The 26,094-nt window shown below is 42.4% G+C and overlaps 1 protein-coding gene across 11 annotated transcripts in view; it reads left to right on the top strand.

The window, feature by feature from the left end:
* The window catches only part of ATXN2 (ataxin 2), a 44,293-nt gene extending 20,273 nt beyond the window's left edge, over positions 1 to 24,020 (top strand). For 6 of the 11 annotated variants that reach the window (XM_027652380.1, XM_027652379.1, XM_027652378.1 and 3 more), the window contains 12 exons: positions 505 to 693; positions 1,403 to 1,510; positions 2,458 to 2,528; positions 3,219 to 3,526; positions 3,845 to 3,908; positions 4,025 to 4,177; positions 5,110 to 5,176; positions 7,118 to 7,302; positions 7,899 to 8,031; positions 17,548 to 17,693; positions 18,885 to 19,112; positions 22,376 to 24,020. In XM_027652380.1, the coding sequence (XP_027508181.1) occupies positions 505 to 693; positions 1,403 to 1,510; positions 2,458 to 2,528; positions 3,219 to 3,526; positions 3,845 to 3,908; positions 4,025 to 4,177; positions 5,110 to 5,176; positions 7,118 to 7,302; positions 7,899 to 8,031; positions 17,548 to 17,693; positions 18,885 to 19,112; positions 22,376 to 22,579 (1,856 nt within the window). In that variant the 3' untranslated portion in view covers positions 22,580 to 24,020. Of the gene's footprint in view, positions 1 to 504; positions 694 to 1,402; positions 1,511 to 2,457; positions 2,529 to 3,218; positions 3,527 to 3,844; positions 3,909 to 4,024; positions 4,178 to 5,109; positions 5,177 to 7,117; positions 7,303 to 7,898; positions 8,032 to 17,547; positions 17,694 to 18,884; positions 21,483 to 22,375 lie in introns of those variants that run through there. The other 5 variants (XM_027652373.1, XM_027652370.1, XM_027652371.1 and 2 more) reach the window with 5 other exon arrangements.
* The last annotated feature ends 2,074 nt before the right edge of the window (positions 24,021 to 26,094 follow it).

The raw sequence follows: 26,094 nt of genomic DNA, 5'->3' as shown, positions 1-26,094 counted from the left end.
AAAGAATACACAACTTTCCTTGCTGCTTTAACACAGGGGCAAAAATATACATCAACTATTCCTTTTTTTCAATAGGCTGTGTTGTTTTTTTTCCAGCTGGCAAACCTCCAAAAGAGGACGCCGGAAAATGGAGGGGTTTTTTCAGCCCTTTTAAAAAAAATGTTTTACATCTGTTTGTGTGGAGACCTGCCCACCTTTTGTGTTCTGCCTGAAACTGTGTTAATGTGAGCTCTTGTAGTTGTACTTCTGGGGGGGCTGGGGAGCATTTTGCAGCTTCACAGTGGGACTGAGAGGGCAGTGATGTGTATTAGGGGCCAATCTGCAGAGAAATCACCCCACTTATCTGAAATGCTGCGTTGTAAAGAACTAGGAGATGTACCTGAAAGGTAAACAGGTTTTCAGTTACTCTAAAAAGTATTTTAAAGCATGTTTTTAGCCATTTTAGAAACTGTTGAGCAGCTGAAGAAGCTCATCCTATAACTGTTTTTTCCTGTTTGTTTCTAGTTCCGAGATTATCCCCTAAAACACACAGGCCTAGGTCTCCAAGGCAGAGCAGCACTCCCATGGGACCAGCTCTGCCTTCTCCTCAGCCTGGTACTATTCCCACTGAATCTGTTGCCATGCCTGTTCCAGCTGCCTCTCCTACACCTGCCAGCCCTGCATCCAACAGAGCAGTCACCCCTTCCAATGAAGGTAGGTTGCAAATTCTCCCTTTCCCTAATACCTGGCAAGGAATTTGCCTTGAAAGAGCAAAACTCCTTTCTAAAAAATGGAAATTCTTGGGATGCATTTAATTTTACTGTGAGTTCCCCTTTTGTCGTGGTGCCAGCTTGAAACTAAGCTTGGAGAGAGGCTTTTTGTTGAGTCTGTGCTTAATTTCTTGTGCCCTTTAAGGAGGATGGGCTTACAGGTGTCTGACTTAATTGAGAATTTCTTTTTTCAAACTGAGTTCTTGGCTCTTTTCTAATTTAAAGAATCATAGGCCACTGGTTTCAGAGAGAATTTTGAACATAGCAAAAATAGGGGGAAAAAACCAACATTCAAGGGCACAGTCAAATGTCTAAGAACTCTCAAATGGTTATCAAATTCTGTCTGAGGAACTTGGACTTGAAAGTAATTTACTCTTGGTTTATAGTTTGTTCAGCCTAGTCAAGGTTTGGTGTATGATGAGAGGGATGAGTTTAACTGGGACTTTATAATCTGGCTTAAAGACAGTAGGGTGGGGAAGGGGGAAGGATGATCCTCCAGGCACCAACTAGGTAGCAGAAAACGTGTAACTTCAAAGGTTTTTGTTTTTTAAGCTAAAATCAAGCTTAATCTCTCTCTTCTTTTTATCTTACCATCTCTCCTTGGTCATTTTGAGTTGTGTAAAAGAGAATAACTTGGGCCATTTCTTTTCCAGCTAAAGATACCAGGCTTCAGGACCAGAGGCAAAATTCTGCAACTGGAAACAAGGAGAATATAAAGCCAAGTGAGACTTCTCCTAGTTTTCCTAAACCTGAAAACAAAGGTTTGTATCCAAAGCTTTTGGTTGTACTTGAGTGCTGTAGGAATTCTGCACACTAAGCCTGCTGTACTGGCTTCTTTAGTTGGCATTTTTAGGAAGACTTGGAAACAGTCTGGAGTTCTACAGCAAAAATTTGGTCGTGCAGTTGTCAAGTGGCAGGACTACAGTTTTAAATGTTGTTTGTGACTCATTCCATCAGCACAAAGTGTAGAGATGCTCATGTGGATGGTGTGATTTCCCTTGGTTTTTTCTTTTTTTTTTTCTTTTTCCTTCTCTCTTTTCCCAGCTCACAGAGCTGGTTTTTAGCTGCCTTTGGACTGAATATGCGTTTCTGCTCAGAGCTGTGCTCACAAGAATTGTGAGCATCATGGCCAGCACAGTTTTTCTGACTGTGCATTTTCCTGCTATGCCTTAAATTTGTTTTTTAATGCAACACTGCTTGTTCACTGTTCTCAAAAAAATCTTTTCACATCCTTGAACTTGGAATCGTGGATTGATTCAGGTTGGAAAGACCTTTAGGATGGAGTCCAGCCATAAAGCTTACCTTGAGCAGTGTTTCTCCTTTACTTGCTGTGTTTTGAAACACTGGCAGTGTGTGTTTGGGGGGGTTTTGTTGCATTTTGCTTTGTGTTCAGTGAGTTCTGCAGTCCCTGCACCTCAGGGCTTCTGCCTTGGTGTGGTGCATTAGAACTAAAGATAAGTCAGTTATGTAATGCTGTGGTTTCACAGAGTGTTTCTGTCTGCTCATGGAATTGTACCAAATTACAAATGCACTTATATCACTGTTTTTCATTTCTATATATGCAAACATTACCTTTCTGCAAACTTAGTAATGTGTAGGTGTTATATATATATATATATATATATATATATATATATATTTGCATATATATATATTTATGTTTCTTGTATTAGAAATGCCTGGACAATGTTGGTCTTATATTTGGCAGGTGTCTCTCCAATTGTTTCAGAGCATAGAAAACAGATTGATGATTTAAAGAAATTTAAGAATGACTTTAGGGTAAGTTTCTCTATGTTAATTGTGTCATAATTCTCATATGCATCCAGATTATTTTAATGAATTGAATACACTACATATGTTAACATGTCTCTATACTTGTGCTTAATTTATGAAAATATCTGTAAGAATTCATACCAGATATTGGAAAATCAATGCTGACTCTTGTTAGTACAATTGCCTAATACCCATAAATGTGAATATTGACTGTACACTATAATAGGACTTGAAACCTGTTTGATCATTAGGTACAAATAATTATCACACACTCCATATGGAGGAGCTGTTGCAAAATTAAATGAAGAGTTTTGCTGAGGAAAATTGAAGATGAATTCATATTACTTATTTCCTGGCCATAATGGTTTATTAAATCAGGTTAACTTTTCAAGTGTTACTGTTAAATCACAGCACAGATGAGTCCAGAGGGTTGTCCTAAGCTTTCCTGTCACTCCCTAATCAACATATGGGTCAGTTGAATGGCTGAACAGCTTCTTACTCAGTGCAGGCTTAAACATTGTCAATGTTCATGGATTTCTTTCCTAGTAGAAATGGAAATATATGTTTAAAAGGTCATTTCCAGATGATTGAGGCCTGTGGGACTGTATTTTACTCTGTGTATGTGACAGCATTAGATTGTCTCTCCATAGTTCTGTATATCAATTTACTGAATATATTCCTTGGGTTTTTTTTCAGTTACAGTCAAGTTCCTCTTCAGATGCAGTGGATCAGCTGCTAAACAAAACCCGAGAGGGGGAAAAATCAAGAGATGTAGTTAAAGAAAAGACAGAATCCACCCCTAAAGAATCTATCATAGAACCTGGCAGTAACACCAACTCCAATGGTGGCAGTAGCAAACCCAATAGTCCCAGTATTTCTCCTTCCATAAGTAACAGCTCTGAGCAAAAGCGAGGGCCTGAGGTGACTTCCCAAGGTGTGCAGACATCTGGGCCTGGAAGTAAACAAGATAAAGAGGATAAAGAGGAGAAGAAGGATACTTCTGAGTGAGTAATTATGCCTTTTAGAATAAGCACAATTAGCCTTGTGTAGAAAAAGCTGGTGTGAATGTGTAATATGTTGTCTAAAAGCTTATTTAAATGTTTTCCTGGCTCACATGAGCTTTAGTATCAACAACAGGAAAAATTTATGAATAAATGTAGTAAGAGCCCTGTCAATAAGAGTGGTTTTTTGCATGTCATGTGGTGTTTGAGTTCTCAGAAATCTGACTCACAGATGGAAATGAGGTATTTCTTACATTATTAATTGCAGATATGCTCATAAGGGAATAATGCCAAACTTAATGTTTTGTTTTTTATGTTTAGGCAAGTTAGAAAATCAACACTTAATCCTAATGCTAAAGAGTTCAACCCTCGATCTTTTGCTCAAGTAAGTTGTTTGATGCTGTTTAACGCTGCCTTTGAGTAGATCTTGATAAGCAGAGCTTTTCCTTGGAGGGTACTCAGACTAATCTTGCCCTGTGCTTTGCTCAACTCTGTTTGTAGCCGAAACCTTCTACTACACCAACCTCCCCTCGTCCACAAGCTCAGCCCAGCCCCTCCATGGTGGGTCATCAGCAGCCAACCCCTGTGTACACTCAGCCTGTTTGTTTTGCACCAAATATGATGTACCCGGTTCCAGTGAGTCCAGGCGTGCAGGTAAAGTGCTGCAAACTCCTCCACACTTCACAGGGATTGCCAGGACGTTGAGGAGACTTAGGAATCATAGAATGGTTTGGGCTGGGAGGGACCTGAAATATCATCTAGTTCCAACTGAGGAGCTCTGAGTTAAAACAGTGAAGTGGTACAGCTTGTATTACTCTTGTAAATATAAGTGAGATTGTTGTTAAGTTTTAGCTGTGTAAATACTGACTTTTCCCAGTGCTCCCTCAGTCAGGATGTTCAGATAGTCTCAAACACTTCTCAGTTCCAGCAGCTCCCATTTGGTGTTAATCTCTAAGCACAGTCTCACTCTCTTTAAGCTTTAAGCAACTGTTTCGTTGTCCTCAGCTTCCAGCTGAGTCCCCACTAGTTTCTGGTTGTTGTGGGTATCACTGAGATTTCAAATCTAGCTCTGTTATCATACAATATCCTGTGTTGGAAGGGACCCACAAGACACATCCAGTCCAACTCCTGCCCTGCCCAGGACACCCCAACAATCCCACCCTGTCCCTGAGAGCATTGTCCAAACACTCCTGGAGCTCTGGCAGCCTTGGGGCCGTGACCATTCCCTGGGGAGCCTGTTCAGTGCCCGACTACCCCCTGGGGGGGAAGAACCTTCTCCTGAGATCCAACCTAAACCTCCTCCCCTGACACAGCTTTATAAAAAAAAGCTGTTACAAAGCTGTTTGATTTAGTCCACTACTTGCAGTGGTAGCGTTACTTGTCAGGTTGTTGCAAACCATATGGTCTGAGTTGTTTGTCCGTGCAGACTTACTGACAGGGGTCCAGGAAAACCTCACAGGTTAGGCAGAGTTCACTAAACCATGTAACAAAACAGAGTAAAACACATCAAAGCTGAGTGGGGCCCCCACCCCAACACACCCTGGCTTTTTAAAGGAATGTCATGATTTCAATTTCTTGTGTTTCAGCCTTTGTATCCTATTCCCATGACGCCCATGCCAGTGAACCAAGCCAAGACATATAGAGCAGGTAAAGGTGAGAATAATACTGCCTGTTTGGTTCTCAGTCTGCATGCAGCATGGAGAAATTAGAGCTCTTTGTGTGCTTTCTAATCCATGTTAATTTGTTTTTGATTGATATTTTAAATGCTATTTTTAATGAAGGGAAGTAAGTGGAAATACTAATGGATTTTTAGATAAACTAATTCAGCCAAAACAGGCTAAGTTTGAGTTATGGGGAGTTGCTTGGTTTGGAATCTGATTTGACAAGCAGGAAAACGTCTCTGTTACTTGGAGCATTAGGGTAAACTGATCATCTCCTATATTTCATAAATATTATAGGTGTGTTTAAAGGGAACTTCTGATTTACAGCACTGAATGGTGCTTTAATAGAGGGGTTTTGTCAACAAGCAAAGTCAGTCTTTCTTCAGGAAGAGTGTGCTCTGCTGCTCTTCTGGAAAAAACTCACTGCTGGTTCCAGTTTTTTCCTCTGCGTTCCTTCTACCCCATTAATGAACAGCTGGACCAACAATACCATGTTTTTAACAAGTGACACCCATGGCTGTGGAGACAGAACATGTGGGAGATGCTCCCTGTGCAGGGCAGAGAAGGAACAGAAGAGTGTTTTTCTAGTCCTGTTTCAGGGAAGGCTCTAACTCTGCACAGTTCATTCCTTCTTGCAGTGTTAGCCAGTGCTTCCTGAACACGGGATCCAGTGCTGCAGCTCCAGTCACTGGAGGGGGAGATTGTTTCCAAGAGCAATCCTGCTGTTCAGAAGCAAACAAGTGGCCTTTATGAACGTAGGGAAGACAAACCCCTGCAATGTATTTCTGTGTTAAAACACAGTAACTTCACTGTGAAATCTTTTCATTGGTAGCACTGTTTTAATCAGAAGTACATTGCTGAGTACTCATTTGGTGTGTGAGGCAGCTCCAATTCTGAATTCCTTTTTAAAGCTCCAGTATTTTCTGCATATCCATCTGTGTGCAGCATAGCCCTGAGGGAGCTACCTGGGTTACAGCTCAGTGCCTTTATGCTGTTCAAGTTGCCTCCTGTATTTACTTCTTTCTATTGTTGATTTGCAGAGTAAATACAACCATCAGTGAGTGAATTTACTGACATCTCCTTTCCTCTCCCTAAGGGGTCTGGCTACATTGCCCACTGCAGTGGAGTTTACAGGTGCTTGGGGTAGTTTAGTTAGTAGTTGCAGCCTGACTGCAGGAGGCTGGAGCTCTCCTGGAGCTCACCTGGAGCTCTCAAGCCCAGTGCTTTGTAGGCTAAATTAGTTTTTTCCAAGCTCCTCACTGCTGTGGGTTGGGTGGTCACTTACCAGGATGGTTCAGGCAGTCCCACACTACACTGCTATGCTTTTTTCATCTTTTCTTCCCTCTTGATTATTCCTGCTCCTCTTCTTATAGGTTGTCTTGTCCCCTTCAGTGTTGTCTGTGACCTAAAAGTTGCTTTCTGCTGTCCTGAGGGGTAGCATAGAGCTCAAAAGATGTGAATACCTCAAATTGTGCCTGCATGGAGACCTTTATTCTGCTCTCCTCAGCCATAAGCATGAGTGACTTTAACAGACTCAGATTTCCAGTTGATGGAACAGTGACTGAGTAGTTCCCATAGAGAGTGAATTAAGCCTTTTGAAGGGGACAGGATCAAATTTATTAATTTAGGTATCCTGAAATAACCTTTCTCTTCCATTGCTGATTCTTGTGAGTCTTTCTGTCCGTCCACCTTTCTTTCCTCCTTCCTTCACAATAAAAGCAGGGCTGGGTTTGTGGCCTGATATATGGCCCAAAGGCAGTGATAAAAAACTCTTTTTCACGCTGTTCCTTTTTGCTAGAGCCCTAGTAGATGGTTAAAGATGAGGGGTGAGGATATTCCACGTGGTCACAGTGACATTATAGTGTAAAACCTTTCAGGAAGGTGATCATTCTTCATCCTCTGTTTCTAATGTGAGGAACTCTTTGCTTTTTAGTACCAAATATGCCCCAGCAGCGGCAAGACCAACACCACCAGAGCACCATGATGCATCCTGCCTCAGCAGCAGGCCCTCCAATTGTAGCTACTCCACCTGCTTACTCAACACAATATGTTGCATATAGTCCCCAACAGTTTCCTAATCAGCCTCTTGTGCAGCATGTGCCACACTACCAATCTCAGGTAAGAGTCTTTTCATGCACCTGATCCATAAAACCAGAAATAATGAAGTGACTCAGACCTAAATACCCCTTTATGTCCTGTCATAAGTCACTCTGAACAGTTTCTGGGTTCTGGAGCACACTTGGGGGGCTTGTAGAGTGCTTCAAAGCCTGGAACAAATTTTAAGGTCAGAACAACTTCTAAGGTCGTAACAAATTCTCAGGACAACTTAGAAGTTGGCATTTATTATTGATGCAACTTTCTAGCTCTTTGAAGAATTTCTTTAGGTCGTGGCCAGCACATCTCCTGGTTAAGTGCTCTAAAAATAACCTAGTTGGTCGACTCCTTACTTGAAAAGCTTTTAAATATACATGTGTACCTGGATAAATATACTGTGTCATACCTAAGTTTGCTACATTATTAGAGTGGCAAAAATTCAATATGCCAATTTTTGTCAGTTTCTAGGCCTTAGATTTGGATAATCTCAGCAGCTGCTCTGCACTCGAGTAAGGCCGAGCTTTTGCCCTTTCGAACATTGCAGTTGTTTAGATGACATGAGTTTCTTTGTGGTGGTTCCCCAATTAATGTCTGCTTGTTTTTTATCCTTTTGCCTGCAGCATCCTCATGTTTATAGCCCTGTAATACAGGGCAATGCCAGGATGATGGCCCCACCAGCACACGCACAGCCGGGTTTAGTATCTTCCTCTGCAACACAGTACGGTGCGCATGAACAGACACATGCTATGTATGGTAGGAAACGTTTTGTGTTATATGTAACTTTTTAAGTCCTTACCTTGTGCAGGGATGTACTTAATCTCAGCCTTCAAACATGGGTATCATTCAGTAGATGTGGTTTATGTTTCATAAGCTGATGAGCAAAGCATTGAAAGCTGAGCCAAACTGGTTCAGATGAAAACTCAAGTGTGCTGATTTCAGTAGGAGGCCAGTGACCAAGATGAGATTTCAACCTGGGAGCTGCTAAAGAATATCTGCTGAAAGAAGTTTGTTCAAGTTCTCTTGATGCTCTTGATCCATCATCCCTCGTTTGTTTCTTGATGATAATTAGTACTTGTTTTATTGCAAGGCTACGACCTCAGTTTCAAACTTGACTTTAGTTCTGGCAACTAGTGAAATGCTGTCTTTATGATACTACTGGCATTATTAACAGTATGAACTCTGCTGTTTAAGCAAAATAAACCATGTGTTGCTTACCTTTCTTTTTTGGTAAGTCAAGACTAAGTCTATGGAACAGCTCATGTGTTGCTCTGACTTTGACACTTAGTCTCCAGCATTATCAGATGGGCATATTTCACTTACAGTGAAGTGCTGAAAATGTGGGTTACCTTGTGACAAAGTAAAATGTGCAAGAACTTCTAAAGCATTATAAATGTATGATAAATCAAGGCCCAATTTGGAGGAAAAAAAAACCTCCCTGCAAAACATGCTATTGAAAGAGGTAGAGTCAAGGTTGCTAAAGGCTTGGGAATTGTCATAAAATGTCAAAACAGCAGATGGTCTCTTGAAAACATGGCATTTCAATACTTGTTATAGCATCTGAGGAAAAGTTTTATTGGGTCACATATATATTGACTTAGATTCTAATAAAAGATTTTCTGTACCTTTAGACATCTCTGTATGTTTTCGGTGCTTAGTTTTACACTGATCCTTAATGCAAGTCCATGATGTGTCATGAAAACTTACAAAGTAAGAATCTGGAGTTTAGTGTGAAATGAATTCTGACTTTAAAAAATGTCTTACCCAGCTGAGAACATCCTGTCAGATCTCTGCAGTGGGATGGTAACGAGAGTTAAGAAATAAAAGTAACAGAGAGAAACCTTTTTTTGACGCTTGGAGAAAGAATTTGAGCTCATTTGTGCTGAAGCTGAAATGGAAGTTACTTGTAGAAATTAATCTTTCTCTCACAGGTCCTTGCTAATTGTATTACTTTGATCTTTTCAACTCTTGTGCTTGAGGTGTCCATATAAACAGATCTTCTGTTTGCTTTTTCATTAGATTAAATAGAATTCCGATAAAGTGAATGATCAAAGGCTTTCAGACCTTTATTGGTGAAAACTCTCCTCTCAAATTCTAATTAAAATAAAACCAAACATGAGATAATCGGAGATTTGATTGAGAATGGTTGCATGTGACTCCCTAGCAATTGTGCACCATCCTTATCTTCTGTAATCAGTGGGTTCTACAACATTGAAGTACAAGCCCCTTCCCTTGGCTGGCTTTGATCAGATGTCTAAATAGTTTTTTCACTGATATTCTAATTTACAACTGTTAGATCTCATTTTGTGTTGGTTTTGCAGCTTGTCTGTTGTAGGTATGTGACTACCTACCAGTGCAAGGAACTAAGTTGGGTCAAACTTGAGAATTCTTTGGTGTTTCCTTCCATGTAATTAAATATTCCTTTCCCCAGAGCACATAATTTAACAGAAGTGGCTTGTCCTCCTGTGCTCTTTCAAGTAGCTACTTGGTGACTCTTCTAAACGTTCTCCCACCTTCCAGTAAATGATGGAGTGCTTGAAATTTTTGTTACTGAAACCATTCAACCCAGCTGGATCACGAACTCTGTAGGATACACTTTTTTTTGTGTTTGGTTGAATATGAATTGAGTCAAATGCACCCTGAACCCACCGAGGTGACAGTTACACATGGGATGACTCCTGATGTTCTGCAGCACCATTTCAGTTCAGATCTTTGCAAGTCTTCCATGTGCTGAGTGCTTGAAGACCTTGCCCAGATGGACTGTGCTTCCTCAAAGTGTGTCCAGCTGTGACATGTTCACTCCACCTTCATTTATCGATATGTGAACACTTGGGAAAATGCAGGAATGCCTGAGGTGATAAATCTGAGCTGCTTCTGGAGTCTGTTGCTAAAGAACAACGTGCTGGAATCGTTCACATCTGCCTGAGTGACTATGAGAACGTATCCATAACTTATGTTCTGTGTTTTGGGAAATTTAAGTTTACCCGCATTTGAACTAAATACACCCATGCACTTTGATGCTGGTCCTCTCTTAAAAGTAATTTGAAAGTACAGAATAACAACTTCCTGAGAAAGAACCACTACTGCTGCTTTTGATTTCTGGAGCACTTGCTCAAACAATTTCCCTTTTGGCTCTTTAAAATCACTATTTGATTTTTTAAAAAATATATTACTACCTATTTTTAACACCCCCCATTGATACCAGGATTCAGTGGGCCATGCTGCCCTTTTAGCCTTCAAGGTATTGGTGCTTGTTTGAGTTAATTCTTGCAAAATTCACTCAGTTTTTTTCCTGCATATGTGGTAAAGGAAGATGTTTGCAAGGACAACCACTCTGAGATGTGGGGGTTGGGGGGCACTGCTTATCAACTATTCTTAAGGTGTGAAACATTTTGTGGTAAGAAACTCCACCTTCACTAATGGTTTGGGACAAGTTGAAAGTCTGTGGCAAATAGTAACAACCTACCAGTGAAGAGAAATCCCTGTTGATGCCTTAACCTTGAAAAATTTGGGGGTTGTTTTCCTTCCTGTCGTGGAGAGATGGCTGAATCCGACATCAGTGACCTACACTTGTTGATAAGCACTCTTCCATTTTAAGGAAAAGTATTTTTGTCTGATGCTGTTTAATGGGATATTCTTGCACTTCTGGGATTTCCTTGCCAGTCGTTCCAGTGTCACAACCCACTGTTGACAAGAGAGAAGCAGAGCATGGTCCCAGTAAATCCAGCTAAACACAGGATGGAGGAGTGTTCAAATCATTGGGTTTTTCCCCTCAAAACACAGTGGGGAAGGACAATGTCCAAGCAGCTTCTTCCCAGCCAGGCAATAACACGTCTGTGACACAGTTCAGCTCCGGAGCCATCCTTGTCTGGGGAAGTTTGTGGTGCTGGAGCAGAGCAGTGCACACACCTTTACGTGCCACACTCACCCCCCTGAACATGGAGGTGTTGTTCTTACCCTGCTCAGCTGTTGGTTCCAGAACATTCTGTGTGTCTGTCTCACAGCTGTTGGCTCTGTGTGGCCTCCCAGTGTGGGGCTGGTGGAGTTGTTGGCCATGGTTTGCAGTTTGGTTCCTTGGTGTGTCACACGAAGACCAAACCAGTCTTCTGCCACTGGTAGCAAATGTGGTTATCCAAGTAAAGGGTAGATCTGTCCATACTTGTGTTAGTTTTCCATGTAGCTGAATTGTTTCCAGATAACTGCTGGAGTCCTGTGAAAAACTTAACTTTTGTGTTTAAGAACTTGTGTAAAACCAGACCTTGGTTTTACACAGATGCATTTCCTGTTTTCTGTGCTCTCATTCCTGTCCCCATTCTCCCTTCCCCTTTCCCCTTCTGCATATGTTTTATTGGTCTGGTGTTGTCTCTAACTTTATCTGGTTTCTGTCTCAGCAGTAGAGTAAATTCTATTACCCTGATAGTACAATGGTGGATAAAATATAAACTTCAGAGGATTCTCCAGGGACTAAGAGTGAACCAGTCACCAAAGGTGTCTTGGAACTGTTCAGAATGACAGTGCTATAGGTGAAAAAGCAAGGGGCCAGTTTCTGCTTTAGTGTAATTACATTTTAACCTTCTTATTACAGTGGACTGTAAGAGACCATGAATTACCATAAAGTTTATTTTAAGTCTTAATTAAGAACTGCAGACCTCAGTGTCACAGTTAAAAAGGAAGGCTTACTTGAGACTTGTGTTTCATCTCCACTCATTTGTAAAACTAAATATCTAGCTCTAATAGCACCTAAGTAAATAAATTATCTGCATGGTTCTACAGTCTTAAAAAAAAATTTTAAAAATACCTAAAACTGACACTGACCTTTCCAGAGGACGGGAAGTATGCACGTGGCAAGAGGCTAATTTACCTTTCTATTTCCCAAATTCAGCATGTCCCAAAATACCATACAGCAAGGAGACAGGCCCTTCTTTCTACTTTGCCAGTGAGTTGGGTTTTTTGTACTAATTTTGATTGTACAGAAAAGCACTTTCTAAAGAACCAAGATGTTAAAGGAATGGGACGTGTTGAGGGAAGAAGTTTCCTTGCACCAAACCAGGATGTGGAAAACGCAGGAAGGTTCCTTTCAGTGGACAGAGGGTGAAGCTGATGGACAGATTTGTCTGATCACAGGAAACTGAGTTGTCAATTTTTTAAAAAATTCATTTGGAATATGGAATGATCTCTGAATTCACTGCCCAGTCTTTTCATCTGCAGCCAGAAGTGAGCTGTGTTTGTGGAGGCAGAAGGAATTCTTGGCTGTGAGGGTGGTGAGGCCCTGGCACAGGTTGCCCAGAGAAGCTGTGGCTGCCCCATTCCTCTCAGTGTCCAACGCCAGGTTGGACAGGGCTTGGAGCAACCTGGGCTAGTGGAAGGGGGTGAGACTGGATGGCCTTTAAGGTCCCTTCCAACTCAAACCACTCTGTGATTCTATAGCTTCTGATTTTTAAACATCAGCTTCCCAAAAGGAGAAGTATCTTATGCCTCATCTCTTTAAAAAGCTGTGGCTCAAGTCCTGAGCCCCTGAGAGGAAATAACTCTGGTTGCAGCTGAGGTGAAGAAAATTTTCTATAGAGCTGCCAGTGCAGGAGTGCTGGGAACAACTTTGTCATGACTGTGTGACAGTGACAAGAGGAGTTCTCCTTGCTGAGGCACCTCCTCCTGGGCAGATGAACATGAGCAGTGATGTTTCCTGGCTCAGGTGAGGCTTTGCTGACCTAAATCACTGTCAGCAATGGGAGAGGGGCTGATGTTCTCCCAGCAGACTGATCCAGCTAATCCAGACTCAGTGTGTGTCCTGGGAAAGGCTGATAACTATAAAACACTGCCTTGTGTGTTGGTGTCCATCATCAGCTTTGAGGGGGCTGGATTTGGGGGGGGAGTGTTTGCAGGATGAACTGTCACTGAACACATGGTAAAGGAGGACCTGCAGTCCCAGGGTGTTTTGTCCCTGCTCCTGTCCTTCTGTGAGACTTGTTGCTGTGTCTGTCTGCAAGTCCATCAGCCCATGCCAGGATCTCTTCTGGGTTTTTTGCAGCAGCTCATACAAGAGGGATGTGATAAAATCCCCTTGTTCTCCAAAAGTCTCTTCTGGAACAGACTTCCTGTGTTTGTTGTGCCAAAATGTTCTGCCTGAGCAGGGGCTGGAGGTGCTGACCTGTCCTGTGTTCTTGGCTCTTGGTTTGGTGCACTGAAATCACTTGAATCAGCTCGTTCCTTTCATGGCTAATCTTTGGAGTCCACTCTACCTGTGTAAAATGACTTCTTGAATTGTTTGTATTGTGAAAGAAACATTTGCTATTTCTTTGCTTCCTACCATTCAGGTCTTTTAAATGTAGTTATCCTCACCATCTTACTGGCTCTGGCAATAGTTTGGAAGTTTTTTCACTGCTCAGTTCTTGAAAATAGGCTCTTCAGTGCATCTTTGGACCATGACCAGCGCTGACCACCATTGGCACCACTGAAATTCCTACCAGGAAAAAAGAAAATTACATGATGTGGTTTTCATATACCCTTGTAGCTGGGAGTTCTGCCTGATTTCTGCTGCTCTGACCTCTCTTGATTTCAGCTCCACCTGTGGGTTCTGTGGCTGACTCTACTTCTTGTTTGCCTCTCAGAGAAATGGATGCACTTGTTAGAGCTGAATTCAGTAATTAATCCATGTGGTATTATTTCCCATTCCATGCTTGAATCGCTTTCCCTCACTGTCCCTGCAAGGTTAGTGCAGGGAAATACTTCAGTTTAGGAACCAACTTGATTAAAAAGGTGCAGAAGCGAAGCAGGTCAGCCCAAGGAGAGGTATTTAGGCATAAAGGGTGAGAAAACCAGTGTATTTGTGCTGGAATGACTGAGGTGACTTGCAAGGAGCTGGTTTGACCCTTCCAAGAGCTTTCTCAGCACTTTCTTGGATACTGGATGGCCATTTGAAAAATCTCCAAAATGCTGACAATTGGGGGAAAACATTGGATAATTGGTTATTAATTTTTTAATTTTTTTTTTTTCACCTCCTATCTTGTCTTGTTTGCTGTTTCATATGTGCAGTGAGCTGTTTGGATGACCAGGCAGAAATTCTTTTTTAAAGTCCCAGTGACAGTTCAGTTCTGGCTGAGCAGGTGAATTTGTCATGACTTTTACAGGACTCCTTCCCCAGCCCTGCTGGTCTCAGAGATTTCATGGGCTTGCCAAGAACTGTTACTTGCTAAACATGGAATAACCCTTACACTGCTGGAATTGCAGTTTGAACTCTGGTTTTGAACTACCAGAGATCTGTGAATGCATTTCAGACCTGGTGCCACTCAGCCTGTTCTTGGTTTGTTTGCAGTGTCTGTACAGGATTTAAAGAAGGGCTCAAATAACAGTTTTGAAAGGCACTTTTAATATCACTATTAAAACATCATTTGCAGCAGCATCTGAAGTGGTTTTAAGCTTGACAAGTTCGGTTATTAGAGTCATCTGTTAAAGACAAAATGGGGTAGAAGAGAAATTAGGGAAATAAATATTCTTCAGTATAAGAAATGTGGTGCTTCAAATGCAAAGCTGGGGATGAAATATTAGGTGGTTATGGAAGAGCTGCCACTGTGACAAAAACTTGATCCTCCTCCTGCTTTACATCTATTCTTCAGGGTGCTGTTCCTTGCTTTAACTGGTTTCTTGAGAGAGAAATTCCTCCTTGTGCAGTTTTATTGTAGAATGTATCCAGTTCAGAATAACTGGGTTTATTATTCTCTTGGCTATAAAGGACTGAAAGATGAATTGCACAAATGGTTTAAGGGAGCCCCACGTTATTTCAGGGGCTCTTAACAAGCAATGTGGGAAGGCTTGAATATCTTACAACTTGGAATTAAATTTCATCTACATTTTAAAGCCTCTTGAATGGAGTTGGAGTTAATTTGCAGTCAGCTCTGTAGCTCAGGCGGTGGGAGGATTGCTGGTGTAACGTGCCCTTTGGCAAGCAAGTAATCTCTCCTTGCATTTATTTCTATCACTTTGACAGAGATAATAACTTCTGGCCTTCTTCAGAGTGTGTATAATAACGAGGTTGAGATATTTTCCTCCTGCAGGAAGCCATAAACTTCATATTGTAAAAATGATCAGTGTTGTCATTGATAATTTTCATGTTATTGTAAGGAGAGATGTCTGAAAGTCAAGTAGGAGCATGGTGGGGATGCTGCTGCAAAATACATTTTAGTAGTGATAGGAAAAACTAAAAATACTTGGATTTAAAGCATAACAAAGTGCTGTGGCAGAAGATCCTGCAGTTTTGACAGTGTGCTTAGAAAATATTGAGGTGTTTTTGAAACCCTCTCTCAATCAGAAATGCTCAGAGTGTATGACTGTGCTTGTACACTTGGATAAGTATTTTAGAATCAGCTCCAGTCTGCAGGAATTGAGTTCATCTGCATTAATAGCCTGAAACTGCACATCACTGTTGGGCCATTTGCTCAGTGAAGATTTAATAGAGCTTTCAAGGGATTAAGTTAAATGTGGCAGGCAGTTATTTTCTGAAGGAGGAGCCTTCCTAATGCACTGTACCGGGGAGAAAAATCTCAGTTAGGCAAAAAGATACTGTCTGTATATATTCTGGTGAATTTGAATTTGTTAGAACTAGGATTTGTAAGAATTATAGCAAGGCAGACTGGAGGAAAATAGGTATTTGCACAGGGTGGAGTGTCAGGGCTGTGACAGAGCAGTTCGAGGCTTGCTTGTGCTGGATACTGTTGTGCTTTCAGATGCAGCTACATTTTAGTCCATTTTTTCCATCCATCTTGTCTTTCATCCTTTGTCTGCACCCAGACAGTTCTGGTTGTTATGAACTTAGAGCCCAGTACAGTGAAGCTCTTCAGAAATTCCCTGCAGGAGGGAGGTCACTCACCTCGCCCACCGGGAATACCTGGGACAGGGGGTTGCACTTGGGGAGTTTCTCCCTGTGCCCTGATTTTCAGATTTGTTTATTAGGGCAAGAAAACCCCACTGGAAAAGCTATCCCTGCTTAAAGGTGCTTCACTGGCCATCAAGTTCTCATAGAATACAAACCCCATGAAAAAAAGCTGTAACCCATAGACAGTCATCATTAGTTAACTTCAGAACAACCAAAAGGTACTAAAGGAAATAAGAAGCAGTTGCAGGGAAAATTCAGGAGCAGGTTGATGGTTTTCTTTGACTTTTTTCTCAGTATTGTTAACAAAACTAGCCTTGGTCTTTTCAGGCTGTGACATTGGAGGGATCAGTGCCCACTGTCACACGCTGAAGTGTAGCTGCAAACACGGACTGGTTGTTGCACAAGATGTAAAAGAAATAGAGAAAACATCTTCATTTTTTTTAGGATCTTGCTCTCCTGTTGCATCCTTTGTGTTTAAAGGAACGCTTGCTGTCATCATGGCTTTTCATACTTCCTTGGATTCCCTCAGAAGTTCAAAAAACTACAATTTAGTGTGGCCTGTTTTGGAGCAGAACAGAGCAGGATCCAGGGAGGAACTTGTTGCTGCTGGTTTGTTGTTGGAGACTGGCACGACCGTGGCAACACGTGTGGCTTCACTGGGGTGAAAGTTTTGTGTCGTTCAGTTTCTTCCTTTTTGGGAATTTTGTACCTTATTTGCTACTGTTTCAAGGAATGAAGAATTCCATGGCAGTGTTAGAAGCTCCCGGGATGGTGCTGATCCAGAACAGACTGATTGGCCCTGAGGGCAGAGGCAAGATGTGTTATTTTAGTATGAGAAACTGGCTTCAACAAAGGTTTGATGCTCGAGCAGCCTCAGTTTTCTCAGCTGTGATGTGTTTTCTGGATGTCTCTGGAGCTCTCAAGCACAGAGTTTGTACTTTATGAGCAATTTCCAGAAGAGTAGCATGGTGAGGTTAGCCAGGTATAAGGCCAAAGACTTTTTTTGGATGGTGGAAATAAAAATGGCTCATAACACCTTTGAAAAGTATGTTTCAGGAAATCCTAAATTGTATGAAAATTATAAATTTGATCTTTGAAACTGGTCTGTTTGACAAAGCAAAAGATGAAATGCTGCTTTTCTCTATGTAGTATCTGTTACATTGTCAAACTAGGGAAGATGAACTGTCTAATTATGGTTATTTATAGACTTTCCTGCCAAACCAAACTACACAAAAGCAAGGTAAGATCCTCAGCTATTTGCAAGATAAATATTTTTTTTAGAAGGGGGAGGGGAGTATATTTACAATCTGTTTGAGCTGTAGTGAAATCCTCAACTGCAGGTGGTGACTTGATGAGGTGCCTGTCCTATATCTGGTGTTAAATATCCTTCTTTTTCATCCTAGTTTCCACTGGCTCACTTGCTCAGCAGTATGCCCACCCTAATGCTACCCTGCATCCGCATCCTCCTCATCCTCAGCCTTCTGCCACACCAACTGGCCAGCAGCAAAGCCAACATGCTGGAAGCCACCCTGCTCCCAGCCCCGTGCAGGTAACAGGCTCAAACAGGACTGAATGGCTTGAAATTGTGTTTAATTGTATTTAAATTAATGCTCTGCTGGAGGGAATTGCAGCTTGATGTAAATACGTTGATATTTTTGAGAGGGAAAAAGGGTAGGATGGAGCAGTTCAGAGTCCTCCCTCTTCACAGGGATTAGGTATAGCTTGATCCGTGTTGGGATTAAGGAATGATCATAATTATGTCAGTGCTTTGATATGAGTGGAGTGGAAATAGTAGATAAATGCTGAGAAGTGTTTGGTTGTATTTTGTCAAAGACAAACAGCTGAAAACAAAATGGTCCTTGTGGTAGTGCTGCATTCCTTAATTCCTGCTGGGAATAACTGAGCAGCTGTGAGGCACATCCAGTTCCATGGCTGCAGGTTCTCCTTGTACCCAGCAGTCTGGGTTCTGTTTGCCAGACTCTTGCTCACATGACTTCCTAGTGCAAGGAGAATCCCAGAATTCCAGGATTGTTTGGGTTGGAAAAGACCTCTGAGACCATCAAGTCCGACCATTAACCCAGCACTGGCAAGTCCACCACTAAACCATGTCCCTGAGTGCCACATCCACCCAATGCCCACATTTTTTCTTACCCTCCTTAAAAATCAGAGGTTTTTGTGCTCAGCAGTTCTCTAGAGTAATGCATGGCCCATATCCTCTGACAGCCTCACTATTAACTGCAAGTCTTGAAGACAACCCTCATTCACTCTGACATCACTGTTTTTTCTCAAGACTAACTCACTTGAATACCTTCTGAATCAACCAAAGTCATGTCTAATTTCCCCTGAAACAGCTTTTTAAATTAATTATTAATTGTTCTAAAGCAGCACTTACATTTCCATTTGAGCAATTCTAACACAAGTGATCAAACTGGAGAATAAAGAACCAACTCTATTCTGAGCACCAGGCTGAGGGAGGAGGGAGCTCTGCACTTGCACAGTCGTGGCACATCCAGACTCAAGTTTGATGTGCCACGTGGTGGGATTGAAAAGAGCCTGGTGGGATTGAAATGAGCTTCCTCACGACCATGGGTGTGGTTTCCTCACTTCCAGAGGCGTGGTGATCCTTAGATTCGCCCCGATACTGAGAGCAGTTTTGCACCCCTTTCTCGTGGTAGTTGACAGGATAGATTTGTCTGATTTCTGGGGCATAACATGAGTGCTCTCCTGTGTTTTTTTGCAGCACCACCAGCACCAGGCTGCCCAGGCACTCCACCTGGCCAACCCCCAGCAGCAGTCGGCGATTTACCACGCAGGTCTAGCTCCAACCCCTCCTTCCATGACGCCAGGCTCCAACACGCAGTCTCCACAAAATAGTTTTCCTACAGCACAACAAACAGTCTTCACCATTCATCCCTCCCATGTTCAACCTGCATATACCAATCCGCCACACATGGCCCATGTCCCCCAGGTAAACACAGTTTAACAACCTTCAAGACTTAAATGTCTTAATGCCACAAAGATTAGGACAAAAGTCGGGCCTGCTGAAGTGATTTCCATTCTGTCACCTCTCAGCACAGACTTACCTGTTATTGTTATTTAGGTTTCTTGTCTGTACATTGCCTTTATTTAGAGTTTGACAAGATGTTTGGACCTCAGCTTCCAACACCTAGTGCATCTGCAACTGTAGTTTAATGAAGACATCTTAAGCTGGCACTGCTACTGAAATAAATTGAGCTCCATTCCCAGTTCCTGGCTCCCATCCTTGTCCCTGCCCCACCATCCTGCTCACAGGACTGTTTGGCCATGCAGCAAACCAGACTGGGGACACAATTCATGAAATGTGCCTCCCCTACCCCCCATTTTAGGCTGTTTCTTGGAAAAACAGTTCACTGCTCAGGTGCATGATCCCAGGAAGAGCTGGCATACAGAAAGGTTGGAGAGCTGAGTGCAGGAAGGCTGAATTGCTGCTTTTGGTGGCAGTTTTAGGCTCTGCATTGTGGGCAAATTTATCCGGGTACATTCAGAAAAGGATATTACACAGATTATTAGGGAATAGCAAGGCACTGCAGTGGGGGGGAGGTGAGGTTCAGTTCAGGGGACTGCAGGACAATCCTTGCAGAAGGAAAACCCTGCATGTGTGTGTCTGTGTGTGGTTCTAAATGAACTGCTTATGCAGAAGATCCCCAAAGATTGCTGAGCAACTTAATGACAGTCCTTGATTCAGAATCAGAAATCTCCTTCTCTAACTGCTCTCTTTTGTGGCCAGCTTACTAAGAAAAAAAAAAAAGATTTGGGAGGGGAAGCACATGGTTGATTCATCGAGAGCTCTGTGTAAAGCAATGTTGCAGAGATGTCCTGATGTTCACTAAATCTCCTGGATCTAGTGTCCTTTGTCAAGGAATGGACAGTTAAAGCAGTAATTTGCCTGCAGAATTTCTTCTTCAGACCAAGAACTTGGTGTCTGGCTTCTGCCTTCTCATGCAGGTTATCAATAGTTTGGGATGTGCTGGCTGACTGTGATTAGGGAGGTTTGTCCAACGGGTGTCCAATCCCATACAGAATTCTGGTAAAACCTTTGCTTTGGTCCCTGGGACAGTCAGTTAAGCCAGTAAATTAATAGTTATTTAGGAATTGTTTTACTTATGTTGAGTGTTTAGCTTTTTGATTCTTTTAGGCTTTTAATTTCTCTGCTTTTTTGGGGGAGGATGAGGAGAGGATGTCCAAACTTGGTAGTCTTGCCACGTCCTTCCAGGCTCTGGTTTCTGCCAGAAACAAGACTCCTGCTCTGCTCTGGTGTGATGGCACTGCTGTGAATGCCCGGGTTGTGTGTGGAGCTTCTCAGCAGGGTCTTGGCTTAGGGACACGTTCAGTGTCTTGCCTTGAAACATGAAACGTGTTTAGTTCAAGGACATGTCAAGGTAAACCTGTACCTGAAATGTGCTGTACACGCCATGGCCAGGCCCATGGATGCAGGATGTGACCACTGCCTTCCTTTCTGTGTGCCAAGCACTTATCCAAACCACATTAAGCATATCAGATGCAACTTTGAGTCAGAGCTGCCTGCTCAGGCAGGATTTTTAGCAATCACAGACAAATCCTGCCTTGCCCTTGATTTTAACTGCTGCAGTCTCTTCTGTGATTTTTTTAAGAACGAAAACTACAATCTATAATCTGTGATATTTACACCAAACTAATTGACTTTCCCAATGAAGTAGTTCCCTCTAAAGATCTCTAGTGAAGGAATAACTACAGTTCAGTCAGAAATTTAAATGCATGTAATTATTCCATCGTGGGGAAACCAATCACTGGATTGTACAGTTTCTTATCAGCCTCATTTCCAGCTTCTAAACACCATCCTGAAACACCACGTGGTAAGAATTCCAGTCAGGCCAACACAGGGGATCAATCCAATTTCCCTGTAGGTTGTCAGATGACTCTTGAGCTGGTAGATATCTCACTTGAGAACCAGTACTTTTAAAATTCATTACAGAGTTCTGTCAGCTGCCAATTTGCAAAGTGTTCGAGCCACAGCAGAAAAATTTTACCCACTGTGTGTCTTGACTCCAGCTGCTCCATGAATAGCTTCTCTATAATGATGCTCCTCCAATAGCATGTTTGTCAAAGTCAACGTGGAGCCAGTCCTGGGAGGTATTTCTGTTCCACAGCCTGATCTTCTAAACCTTTTTTTAGAGCAAGAGTGAGATTTGAATTGCAGTTCCTGCCTTTAAAGGCTCCTGGAGTGCTACTAACACGTGCGAATCTGATAAAAGAGTTTGAGGAATGTCTGTGATGAGTCAAGTAACCCTTTTGTCTTTAAGAAATAAAATTCTGGCCACTACCTGCTATCTGTCTTTACTGGCATGGGAGACTTGTGAGGCTGCAGTTCTGGGATATGGTAGAAGGACAAAGCAAACCTTAGGTACAAATGGTGGTTTTGGGGGCTTTTTATTCCCCTGAGAGAGATCCACTGAGAGCTCTGAGTTCCATAGTATTTTGTGCTTTTAAGAAACTAGTGCTTACTAGGTTTTTAACCTAAAAAATTAATGACTTTAGAGTCATGAACTGCTCTGAGCTAAAGAACCCACCAAGTTCCTGAACTTGCTTGCCAGAGGTGGTCAGCCATTGGAAGAATTAATCTCCTTTTTCTGCTGAGACTTAGCCCTGGTTGCTCAGATCACACAAGAACTGTGATGAACTGAACTGGAACCAGAACAAAGGGATGAAATCACTCCTCTCAGAAGGACTTTGCTGAACAATGTGTGAGCACAGGTCACTGGAGAGGAGAGGGAGGTACCCAGGGCAGGGAGCCAGGAGGGAATGTGGGGTTGTGTAAGGAGAGCTGGGGAAGGGATGCCAGACTCCCAGTGCCTGTGCAGTTCCTGTCTGTACCCTCTAGGAAGTGCTTTGATGTAGGTGACTAACAGAAATGTTTGGAAGATTTGTTGCTGAATTGTTTTGTTTTTCTTTTTTTTAATATTCCCCTGTTAAACACTGGCAAAATGGCTAAAACTGAGATTGTGACTCCGAGCCAGCACTAAGAATTCGAGCCCTTTTTCAATTATTATTTTTCCTTTTTGTTGTTATTCCTTTTTTTATGTTCAAACCTGCCTTAATCCCTAACGGAGTATAAACCTCTGGATTTTCTCAACCGGAGAGAAAACTTTCGCCAGTCATGTGGCCAGGAGTTGCTGCCTCCTTGTGACCATGATACTAAAGAGCTCTTTGTTTCAGGCTCATGTACAGTCAGGAATGGTTCCTTCTCACCCAACTGCCCATGCTCCAATGATGCTAATGACGACACAGCCTCCCGGTGGTCCCCAAGCCGCCCTCGCTCAAAGTGCACTACAGCCCATTCCCGTCTCGACAACAACACATTTCCCCTATATGACGCACCCTTCAGGTGAGGAGTGTGTGCCCGGGACACCTGCACCCTAAACTGAGCCAGGGCGGAGGATCAGGACTGGGACAGACCAGATTTGGGGGAAAAAAAAAAAAAAAAAGACGAAAAAAACCAAACAAACCCCGACCTTAAGATGTCCTTGTAGAGCAGTTCGTATTTGCCAGCCTGTTGCCAGCCTAGATAGGTTTACCTGATTTAGGGAGTTTTCCTCCAGCTGGAGTGGAGGAATGGGGAGCTGGGAGATGCTGTGGGACTGAGTTGTGCCAGGGTTTGCCGTGGTGTTGCCGTGTGTTTATAACAATTAAAGGTTTTATTAATATAAAGTGTTCGGTGTCGAGGATGGGAGTGAAAATGGTTTTGGTTTAGGGCTGTTAGACTGCTGAGAAAGTGACTGCTAATAAAGTGACTGCTAATTTCAGTGACAGCTGAAAGCTAAACTTTAATACAGAGTAACATTCTGCAACTTTATTTTTGGGAAAAGTAGGTGCTGTATGACTTTTTTCCACTTAAAATTTAACCTGATTTGGGTTTCTTTGATTATTCGTGTTCAAACAGCCTCAAAATTCCTGTAGTGATGTTGTTTTTTGGGGAATGTGTGAGCAGAAAAATGCTTTCTGAGGGCTTAGGCAGGGGAAAAATAAAACCATCCAAAGGACATCTTGATGTGCAGGGTTTTGGTTTGTTCTCTAAAAAAATAAAAGAAAAAAAGAGAAAAAAATAAAAATAAAAGAAAGTTGAGCTCAGTAGTTGTCCTGTGACCACTTTACTAGCAAACTGTTGTGTGGCTTGCCAATTTATTATTTACATTTGAACTTTTTTTTTACAGTACAAGCCCACCACCAACAGCAGTTGTAAGGCTCATCTGGAATAACTGAAAGGCTGGATACCTTTTGTAGGCCAAATACCCTCCTTCTACTGCTTCTGCCAACTGGAAGCACAGAAAACTAGAATTTCATTTTATTTTGTTTAAAAAAAAAAAAAAATTTGATTTCTTGTAACATCCACTAGGAATGCTAACAGTTCATCTTGCAGTGGGAGAGATTCGGACTGAGTAGAGGCATTTAGGAACTTGTGGGCTATTCCATAATTCCATGCACTGTATCTGAGTCCTGCAAGTGCCCCAACTCTGCTTGCTGAAAACTGGAAGTTATTTATTTTTTAATGACCCTTCAAAGTTATGAACTCGTCAGCTAGCAAAAGAAGTAACAAGAGTGATTCTTGCTGCTATTATCACTAAAAATCAAGACTTGGAGATCCCTTTTACTTCTAACTAAACTTGAAACAGGTTCAGTAAAAGAAAAAAAAATTCTAATCGTCAAACGGATGAGTTATTATTTATAAATCACGTTTGATGAGAGAATCACTATCGTGAGACAGTGATGTAACTTTTAAGTTAAGAAAACTTTTACTTTGTAGATAATATAAAATAAAAACTTAAAAAAAAAATTAAAAAATAAAAAAAGTTTTAAAAACTGACCCTCCTCGGTGTTTGTGTCTTGATTTACCAGTCTCTGGCTGTACTGTGGTCTCCAGCTGAGCTTTGCCCGGGGTCTGTCATGTTCTGAATCCAGAGCCACTCGTGGGGCATTGCAAAGACGAGTGAAAGGTTTGAAAAGCACAAGTTCAGCAGTTTTTTAACAAGGTTTTGTGTTCAAGTGGATTCCCTGGTGCCTCCGCTCTGGGTGGTGTCACCAGAGATGTCCCAGCTGGGCCTTGAGGTGATAAAAACTACACAGTTTAAGGTGATAAAATAATACAAGTCGGTGGTGCTACTGGAGAAGGAAAGGAAGGAATCAGGGTAAGAATTCCCTAGAAAAATGCCTGGTAAAAAGATGTGACAGACTCAAAGTGCTGTGTCCTCCTGACCCCTGTGTGGTGTCCTGTGGGGACGAACCAAAGTGGTGCTGGTTAAACTGGGTTGTAGAACAGCTGCACTTCATGGCAGAACAAATCAACTGTACAAGCTCCTCTCTGAACCCTTCCAGGTCAACACAGCAGAAAAATGTACCAAATTCCTGATCAGGTGGGAATCAAAGCCACGGACCATCACTGTCATTTGGGACGAGACTCCTTCAATCAGTCTGTTGGCACAGGCTCTTGGCTTCTTTTTCCATGTCTAGGGAACATTTCTGACTTTTAGCACCCAGTACCTACTAAAACAGCATCCAGGCACCTGGAGAGAATCAGACTAAAGACTAAAAGTGAGAAACGAGTTCTAAAAACAGTTTATTAAGAGCAGATTTTTTTTTTATATTACGGTAAAATTGCATTATTCAAGAATAAGTTACTTGTACAGTACATACAGAAACAATATGTAGAAAAAATTACTATACAAGAAGAACTTTTCTGTGCCAGTGAAAAGTAGAACTTTCAAATTAATAAAGTCCCAACAAAATGTTGGCTTTAATCGTCCTGCTGAAGGCTGAGTCCTGGTGAAGGTTGGGGCTGTTTGGATCAAACAAACTAAAATTAAAATTTGGAATACTGGTAATACCAGCGTTTGGGGGTCCAGATTAGAAAGGAGAAGCTTTGGCTTATCCCCGGATCTCTTCCTATAAACTTTGCCCCAAAATAGTTTCAGTGAGGTGAGGAGTGGAGGTGTCAGTGTTTGGTACCTGCTGGTGCTGGGATGTGGGAGGGAGGGAGACGTCAAATAATGCTTTAGGTCATGGACTTCTGCAGAACCTGACACCCACAAGGACATGAAGAAGCCACAGAGCAGGGGGTTCTGTCAGCAAATAGCAAGTGGTTTATGAAGATGAAGATGAGGGGGAGGAGTTGTGGCTGGACCCAAGGCTTGGGTTATGCCCTAAGCCAGGTCTCTGCTGTCCCACAGTGAGAAGGCACTGCCTGGTTGCGTCTTTATTGCCAAAACCTGCCCTGGTTTGCATCTTTATTGCCAAAACCTGCCCTGAGTAGCTGGATGAAATGGGGTTCGCACCCCAAACAGCCTCTCCTGGGAGAGGCCACCAGGAAGGGCCTCCAGAGCCGCTGCTGTGGGTCATGGCTTAGTTAGGTTGGATCCAAACTCATGTTCCATCTCCAGGGCCAAGGCACAACTGGGGTCACACCTGACTTCTGTTTCAGAAGGGGCTGTACCTGTGTGGAGCCATCTGGGGGCTCTTCCCTTGGCTTCCCCTCCTCCCAAAACTCAACACTGAGACTTCATAAACACCAATAAAAGCCCACATGGGCTGAGGAACTAAACCTGCTCAGCCTTATCTTCTCCCAAGTCCCAAGATTATAAAGATTCCTGCAAGTTGCTTACATTGCATAGGATGGAATGGTTAATGCTCTTTGCCCACTGCTCTAATCAAGGATTGGGTGCCTTGTGGGCTGGAGGAACATGCTGGCAGGAGCAGAGGTGGGACTGCATGTCGGGCTCTGACCCGTGTCACAAACCAGATGCTTTCTAGGAGAAATGGGATGTCAAACTCGGTCCCCAGGAGCTTGGGAAATAACCCCAAAATCACTTGAGGTCCTGGTGCAGCTGGGTCCAGACCACAGTGAGTCTGAGATGGGGAGATGACAGAGGTGGGAGGGCTGGAAA

The sequence above is a fragment of the Corapipo altera genome, unplaced genomic scaffold, assembly GCF_003945725.1.
Source record: "Corapipo altera isolate COAL_440 unplaced genomic scaffold, ASM394572v1 67, whole genome shotgun sequence".
NCBI classification, from domain to species: Eukaryota; Metazoa; Chordata; class Aves; order Passeriformes; family Pipridae; genus Corapipo; species Corapipo altera.
Note: the sequence above shows the minus strand (reverse complement) of the source record. Positions and strands in the feature narration are given on the sequence as shown.